Here is a 7,956-nt window from a genome sequence, read left to right on the forward strand (position 1 = left end):
CTAGTGTTGCTTGGCTTTGGTCTTTCTTCTTCTGCTGCAGCAGAGAAACCTGAAAAAGGCCAAAGCAGAGAGCAGCAGTCCAGTTGCTACGGTCAGCAATAGTACCACTACATCTAAACAGTAGTATGAGTACCAGGGCATCTTATAAGCCTCTGTACGCAGGTGTGGAGCCCCTTTGTGGCGCATCACATATTCCACCCAGAAGATGGCCCGATCCATGGGTGGTATTGGCTGATCTCTGTGCAGACGTGAGAGTCTTTGCATGTTCAGTCTGTAGCTGTCTTGATGGAGCACTTCCTTGAGACCTTGTTCAAAACTGTGGCCGTTAACATCAACTAACTCAATGATCTTTCCAGCTCCTCTCTCCTGCAAACGTAGGAGGTTGTCATATTGGTCAAAGAACAAGGGTATGCCAAGCACAGGGACACCATGGTAAATGGCTTCCTGGACTCCATTGGTTCCTCCGTGAGCTACAAAGACTTTGGTCTGTGGGTGGCCCAGGAGGTCGTTCTGTGGCATCCAGTCCACTATCAGAGTGTTGTTGCCCAAAGTGGAGGGACGTTCCCCTTTGTGCCTCCATATCACCTGATCAGAAACCAAAAAAGAGTCAGTATAAACTTATAAATTTATGATGCAGGTAAATATGAATGAATTACACTTGTGTGCGCATGGTTAGAGCAAAACTTATTGTATATTTGAATTGTGGAGACTGTAACTGATCTAACCAGGTATAGCAGACCAATATTAACACAGGTTTAAGCCTTTACACCTTCATAAATTTTTGTACGTTGATCAGTTCAGTAATGAGTTAATTGCTGCACTAGAATCTCCAGGTCTCTCCGGGTCAAACAAAAGGCATTTTGAGTTACACATTTCTAGCTTTTAACATTTCACATCTTTGTAAGTGTGTCACTGAGTATGTGTTACCTTCTGAGGCATCTTAGCAAAGACGCTGGCAATTTCATCTGCAACATCTTTGGGCAAAGCGTTAACCAAAGTTCCCAGACTCATTATAATCACTCCGTGCTCCCCAGCACTCTGAACAAACTCCTCCAGGTCTGCTGGCAGAGGTCGGGCCGGTTTGCACTGGAACCCTCCTATGTAGACAACATTTGGCATTGTGGGCCGGGGGAAGTCAAACACAAAATCGGACCTGAACAACCAAATGTCTGCTTCTTGAAGAAGCGAGATGATTTCACAACCACCTTCTATATATTTATCACAGAGGGCATCGTAGCTTGGCCCCAGCATGAATTTCTGCTGCAACAGTATGATGCTGTAGAAAAACATGTTCTTGATCCGCTGCATGAAATTCATTTTATCAGTTAAGCCCGATCCTGGCACTGGGATATAAGAGAGTGGTGAGGGGGCTATTGCAAAGTGGCCTTCTCCGCTGGTGATCCAACGAACATTGAGCACCAGGGGCAGTTTGAGATATTTAGCTAGTAAAATCCCTGGTGCTAGGGCAGGGTCAGTGAGAACAAAATCATATTGGGAATCCATCAAGCTTTTGATCATATTCTCATCATCAAAGGTTTTAACAAGGGCTTGAGACCACATTAAATGAGCCTCAGAAAGCATTGAAAGGAAATCCTTGGTGATTTTGAGGAAAGTAAGTGCTGAAGCCCCCTCTCTCTGCGCCTGAAAAAATGGTTAGAAAAAAAAGTGTTAAAAAAGTGCAGGGGAAAAAAGATTATCTTGATTATTCAGTAATTAAATGACCCACGTGGGGCCCAATACATCATCCTTAATAACATACCCTCATATTCTCTTGTAGGTAGACATCAAAAAAGTCCTCGAAACCTTCATCAATTGGTATTGCAATTGTAATGGAGGTGTAGAGAGGAGACTTTTCTGCGATGTACCAGCTGGTGGAGGCCCTGATCACAGTGATGTTGTGTCCTCTGGCATGAAGTTCTTCTAGCAGGATCTTCATGTTGACCCAGTGGCTGCCGTCTACAGGGAACACCAGAATGTTCCCTCCATCGCAAGGTGTTGTGAAGGAAATCAGACAGACACTCAGGAATACAAATATTCCACACCCATGACGCAGTGACATGGTTCCTAAAATATGGAGAGAGAAATAACAGTGTTTTTAACTATGAGCTTGAAAGTATTTATCTAAAAGAAGTACGTTCTTAACAAGTTTTTGGAGTGGGAATTACCTATGTTATAAATGAAATTCCACACACTGAAAGTATAATATGATACTAACCACAACATGATAATAATCCTAAAAGTTACTTACCCATGCTGAAGAGTGGCAACAGTAGTTGTGCTTGCCCGTAGACTGACAGTCCATCTAAAGGATTCCTTGCATATCTGAGTTCAAACTCCAGCCTCAGAGATGATTGGTCCTTTCACAGGTAAATGAGTTACATGTGGCACGTGTCATATGAAGCTATGGTGCTACAATGAAAGTTCTGCAAATGACAAACAAAGGGATTTTTTTTATTTTTTTTTATTACTTAACTTAATAATGTTAATGTATGGTAGTACATTGTATACTGTGTGTAGTTTTATGAATGTGTATCTCTGTCACACGAGAACACTGCTTGCATCATATCAACCTGTGACCTCTTTCATAAGGTTATTAGAGTGCATTATGTAATGCTCACCAACATGAGTTTCACACATACCGTGTTATAAACCTGGAGAAAAAACAGACAGGATTCCTGGATAAATGTATATCATCCTCTTAGCATGTTATGCAGTTATTTTCTCTTGTGTTTTTGAGCTGCTGGTTTGTTTACTGCAACTCCCTGTTGCTAAATACACCAAATATAGCTGCCAGCCGAAGTAGGTTGCAGGTTGCCGAACTGAACTCAGTTGATCTGAGGCGTGTCTTCTCTTATCACTCTTAGGATCAGTGATGGAGGAAGTATTCAAACCCTTTACATAAATAAAAGGACAAAAGAGTCACTATAAAATGTCTCCATTACCAGTAAATCTCCTGCACTGAAAATGTTACTTACGTATAAGTATTTGACCATTAAAATGTAATTAGAGTATCAAAAGGAAAAGCACTTAATGTGGGAAAGGGCCCTTGTGAGTTTTAAACTGTTGTATATTATATCATTAGATTATTATTACAGATGTATTAATGTGAAAGCTGCATTTTACTGTTGTATTTTGTGATGATTATTCTCATTATGGATTAATTGAAATGATTCGGTTTACTATAATTTAAGATGAAGAAAAGCAGCAGTTCGTCAAATTTGAGAAGCTGAAAGCATCAAAAATTACTTAAACAATGAATCAGTTATCAAAAGTGTTACAGAAAACTGACTTATCTTTTCAGCTCTAATTTTATACTGTTGTATAGTTTAATCTCTTACATTTATTCTATTTTAACAGCTCTTCGTAGGTTTTGTATGTAAAATCTGAATCTGTAAAGTCACAAGCAACTAAAGCAAAAAAGTAAAAAGTGCAATATTTAATGAAATGTAGGGGCATTAAAGTATAAAGTAGTATCAAACTAAAAATAAGCTTACTTCTTACTGTGGAAGGCATGTGACCAAAAATTTGAATTATCACAAAGGATTTTTTGTTAAGAGTGATGATCAGTAAGTCAGTGTGGCAAATATTTGTTACATACCAAACTGTCCATGGCTTCCTCTTGGGAAGTGTTTTGGTAATGTTAATGTTAATCCCTCTACAAGGATACGAGTGTAATGTTATTAAGCGAGTAAATCGGCTGCCGCAGAACTTTTTCTTGTTTCTAACAAAAAAAAATCAGGCAGCACTTTTAAACCACATCGTCATAATTAGAAGTTATGCTCCCTTTTAGATAATCATGAGTGTCTCTTCACTGTTCTGATATGTTTTAAAGTTAACCTGCATAGTTGGTGAGTCAGTTTTCATAATACCAGTTCCTTCTCTTCCTCAGTCCACTCTGTCTTCTTTATTTTCCCTGGTTGCCTCAAACTTGCTCATGAGAAAAACAAGCACCCTTCTTTTCTTACCAGGACAGAAACAATGCTCACATTGTGCACTCTGTGCTGGGTCCTAAAGCCGGCACTTTTCCAGTGTCTCGTTATTGTGAATTTCATACATGGTATAGAGGTAAAGGAAAAAGATCAAGCACACAGTGATCCCCACCAAGAAAGCTGCAGCATAGTTTCTGACAGTTTAAGTTATTTTGACAGGAAGGTAGTTTCAAGCAAGGAGGATCTAGAAGCGTCACAGTCTGGTTAAACATCCATCACTCTCTGCATGGAACAACTGGAGCAGCGAGCAAATGTTTAGTCTGTGGAAATTTAGTTGGTGGATACCAAATTTTTACAACATATCGCCACGTGAGGTGGGGTAGATGTCCATGTGGCAGTCCAGTCTGTTCAGTGCTTTGCTCACACCACAAAAAAAAAACAAACCCTGCAACATAATTATGATTTCTTGCAGTGGCAGGAAGGCAAAGATGATTTTTTTTCTAGACTTTATGAACCTCAACATTCACACTTCCACAAAGAAAGTGCAGGTCACTTCCTGATATGTCTGATGTTAGTTTGCCACCTGCATCACAGGACACCATACACACTCAAAAACAAAACAAACACAGATCACCAGACCACAAGCTTGTCACACACAGGATGCAAGTTTATTATACAGCACTGACAGGAAGTGAGATTGTACACATGTCAGATATGGAATTACTCGTTCCCTCGTGCCCTTCCATTACAATAATATCAGGTTTTCTCACATCTCCAGAAAAAAATCAATTTGTGTGCATGACATAAAAAATGCTTACAAGTCAGCTGGAAGAGAATGAAACGCCATGACAATTTCTTTCTATGACAAATTCCATCATCTAATGGTTTACTGATGGAGGAAACTCTGTTTCATGCAGCATTCCAAGATCTCCCATACAACAGGAGCTAAAGTTGGTAAATATGTTGTGACTAAGACACCAAAAAGACACAAAATGTACACACCCATGATAAGATGAATTACTTTACTTCAGCTGATTGAAGGATTCATTATAACTTTAACTATATCTGCTTTAGAGAACCCATTGTAGCATATTTCTAAATGAATTTGACCTCAGTCAGTGTTGCTTGGCTTTGGTCTTTCTTCTTCTGCTGCAGCAGAGAAACCTGAAAAAGGCCAAAGCAGAGAGCAGCAGTCCAGTTGCTACGGTCAGCAATAGTACCACTACATCTAAACAGTAGTATGAGTACCAGGGCATCTTATAAGCCTCTGTACGCAGGTGTGGAGCCCCTTTGTGGCGCATCACATATTCCACCCAGAAGATGGCCCGATCCATGGGTGGTATTGGCTGATCTCTGTGCAGACGTGAGAGTCTTTGCATGTTCAGTCTGTAGCTGTCTTGATGGAGCACTTCCTTGAGACCTTGTTCAAAACTGTGGCCGTTAACATCAACTAACTCAATGATCTTTCCAGCTCCTCTCTCCTGCAAACGTAGGAGGTTGTCATATTGGTCAAAGAACAAGAGAATGCCAAGCACAGGGACACCATGGTAAATGGCTTCCAGGACTCCATTGGTTCCTCCTTGAGCTACAAAGACTTTGGTCTGTGGGTTGCCCAGGAGGTCGTTCTGTGGCATCCAGTCCACTATCAGAGTGTTGTTGCCCAAAGTGGAGGGATGTTCCCCTTTGTGCCTCCATATCACCTGATCAGAAACCAAAAAAGAGTCAGTATAAACTTACTGCATGTCTTTACAAGCAGACAGACAATGTAATGATGTTAGCACTACTGCAGCCTGAGTGCTGAGCACTTTCCTTGATACTCAAAGATGCTTTACATGACAAATTAGTAAAACCTAGAAATCTAGATTTACACAGTGAACAATTTATTAGGTGCCATTAATCTATTTCCAACCCCTCTATAAATCACTCCATCCGTTTTCTACACCCACTCATTATGATTCGTTGGACGCCCTAGGCAGGGCATCACAGGGCTATATATTCCTTTTTGAATTTAATTTATTCATTCAAGGAATGATTTGTGGATTTTTAATCATTTATTATTTTTTCTGTCTATTTAAAAAGTAGTATTGATTTTAATTTGAACAATGCAGTAATGAGTTAATTGCTGCACTATAATCTCCAGGTCTCTCAGGGTCAAAAGCATTTTGAGTTACACATTTTTAGCTTTTGACATTTCACATCTTTGTAAGTGTGTCACTGAGTATGTGTTACCTTCTGAGGCATCTTAGCAAAGACGCTGGCAATTTCATCTGCAACATCTTTGGGCAAAGCGTTAACCAAAGTTCCCAGACTCATTATAATCACTCCGTGCTCCCCAGCACTCTGAACAAACTCCTCCAGGTCTGCTGGCAGAGGTCGGGCCGGTTTGCACTGGAACCCTCCTATGTAGACAACATTTGGCATTGTGGGCCGGGGGAAGTCAAACACAAAATCGGACCTGAACAACCAAATGTCTGCTTCTTGAAGAAGCGAGATGATTTCACAACCACCTTCTATATATTTATCACAGAGGGCATCGTAGCTTGGCCCCAGCATGAATTTCTGCTGCAACAGTATGATGCTGTAGAAAAACATGTTCTTGATCCGCTGCATGAAATTCATTTTATCAGTTAAGCCCGATCCTGGCACTGGGATATAAGAGAGTGGTGAGGGGGCTATTGCAAAGTGGCCTTCTCCGCTGGTGATCCAACGAACATTGAGCACCAGGGGCAGTTTGAGATATTTGGCTAGTACGACCCCTGTTGATACGGCTGGGTCAGTGAGAACAAGATCATATTGGGAATCCATTAAGCTTTTGACCATATTCTCATCATCAAAGATTTGAGTGAAGGCTTCACACCACAATAAATGGCCCTGAGCAACCATAGAGAGGAAATCCTTGGTGAGTTTGAAGAATGTAAGTGCTGAAGCCCCCTCTCTCTCCGCCTGAAAAAATGGTTAGAAAAAAAGTGTTGAGAAAGTGCACAGCATTTCAATGCTGAAATGACCCAAGTGGGGCCCAATGCATCATCCTAAATGACATACCCTCATATGCTCCTCAAGGTACGAACCAAAAAAGTCCTCATAACCTTCAGTCATTTCAACTGTGATAGATGTATAGAGAGGAGACCTTTCTGCGATGTACCAGCTGGTGGAGGCCCTGATCACAGTGATGTTGTGTCCTCTGGCATGAAGTTCTTCTAGCAGGATCTTCATGTTGACCCAGTGGCTGCCGTCTACAGGGAACACCAGAATGTTCCCTCCATCGCAAGGTGTTGTGAAGGAAATCAGACAGACACTCAGGAATACAAATATTCCACACACACAATGTAGTGGCATGGCTCCTGAAATGTATGGAGAGAGAAATAATGGTGTTAATAATGAGCTTGAGGCGTCGCGTAGCGCAGTGGGGTACGCAGGCGCCCCATATAGAGGCTACAGTCCTCGCTGCAGCTGGCCCCCGGTTCGACTCCCGCTTCGGACGGCCCGTGTCATTCCCCCTCTCTCTGCCTCCCCATTTCCTGTCTCTCTACTGTCCTGTCCGTTAAAGGCACAAAAAGCCCAAAAAAATAAAAAAAAATAAAATAAATAAATAAATAAATAAATAAATAATGAGCTTCAAACTATCATCTAAAAGAAGTACGTGCTTTGATAGTACTATGATACTAACCACAACATGATAATGTTCGTGAAATGAACTTACCCATCCTCAAGAGCGGCAACAGTAGGTCTACTTGAGATTGTTTTCACATATATATTTTTTTATACAAACCAAACTCAGTTCTCCTAAAGTGGACCAACAGAAAAGGGAAGAGGGTTCTTTTTGCATTCACATTGTGAGTTCATTTGAAGGAAGCCTCAGTTCTCTTTATGGTCCACTCCAGCTTTGATGGGGCCTAAGACCATTATTGCTTTGGACGATGTGTGCCTCTCACTCAGATCAAGATGGCTGCTGCCATACTCGTCTTATCCACATTCCTGTGGTATTAGGTAATATTAGTAATATTGTATAGCTGATTTGGTCAAATTA

General features: G+C 41.0%; 2 protein-coding genes across 2 annotated transcripts; both read right to left on the reverse strand.

Annotated features, from left to right (window-relative positions):
* Positions 1–2,059, reverse strand: LOC111217132 (UDP-glucuronosyltransferase 2C1-like). The gene is made up of 3 exons (XM_022738867.1): positions 1,760–2,059; positions 928–1,641; positions 1–585 (listed from the first exon to the last, which is right to left on the reverse strand). Exons 1-3 carry the CDS (start codon positions 2,057–2,059, stop codon positions 1–3), a joined length of 1,599 nt encoding a protein of 532 aa, XP_022594588.1.
* Positions 2,060–5,044: 2,985 nt separating this feature from the next.
* LOC111217152 (UDP-glucuronosyltransferase 2C1-like) lies at positions 5,045–7,265 on the reverse strand. The gene is made up of 3 exons (XM_022738893.1): positions 6,972–7,265; positions 6,159–6,872; positions 5,045–5,629 (listed from the first exon to the last, which is right to left on the reverse strand). The coding sequence occupies exons 1-3, from the start codon at positions 7,263–7,265 to the stop codon at positions 5,045–5,047; spliced, it is 1,593 nt and encodes a 530-aa protein (XP_022594614.1).
* Positions 7,266–7,956: the final 691 nt, after the last annotated feature.

Source organism: Seriola dumerili, unplaced genomic scaffold (assembly GCF_002260705.1).
Source record: "Seriola dumerili isolate Sdu_G_001 unplaced genomic scaffold, Sdu_1.0 BDQW01000040.1, whole genome shotgun sequence".
NCBI classification, from domain to species: Eukaryota; Metazoa; Chordata; class Actinopteri; order Carangiformes; family Carangidae; genus Seriola; species Seriola dumerili.

What these genes read in the sequence shown, in the direction of transcription:
- LOC111217132 (XM_022738867.1), bottom strand. Translation starts at nt 2,059, where the DNA reads ATGTCACTGCGTCATGGGTGTGGAATATTTGTATTCCTGAGTGTCTGT. An exon ending in ACCTACAAGAGAATATGAGG is followed by an intron (nt 1,642 to 1,759) that starts GTATGTTATTAA and finishes CCATTTTTTCAG; the next exon opens with GCGCAGAGAGAGGGGGCTTC. An exon ending in TTGCTAAGATGCCTCAGAAG is followed by an intron (nt 586 to 927) that starts GTAACACATACT and finishes GTTTCTGATCAG; the next exon opens with GTGATATGGAGGCACAAAGG.
- LOC111217152 (XM_022738893.1), bottom strand. Translation starts at nt 7,265, where the DNA reads ATGCCACTACATTGTGTGTGTGGAATATTTGTATTCCTGAGTGTCTGT. An exon ending in ACCTTGAGGAGCATATGAGG is followed by an intron (nt 6,873 to 6,971) that starts GTATGTCATTTA and finishes CCATTTTTTCAG; the next exon opens with GCGGAGAGAGAGGGGGCTTC. An exon ending in TTGCTAAGATGCCTCAGAAG is followed by an intron (nt 5,630 to 6,158) that starts GTAACACATACT and finishes GTTTCTGATCAG; the next exon opens with GTGATATGGAGGCACAAAGG.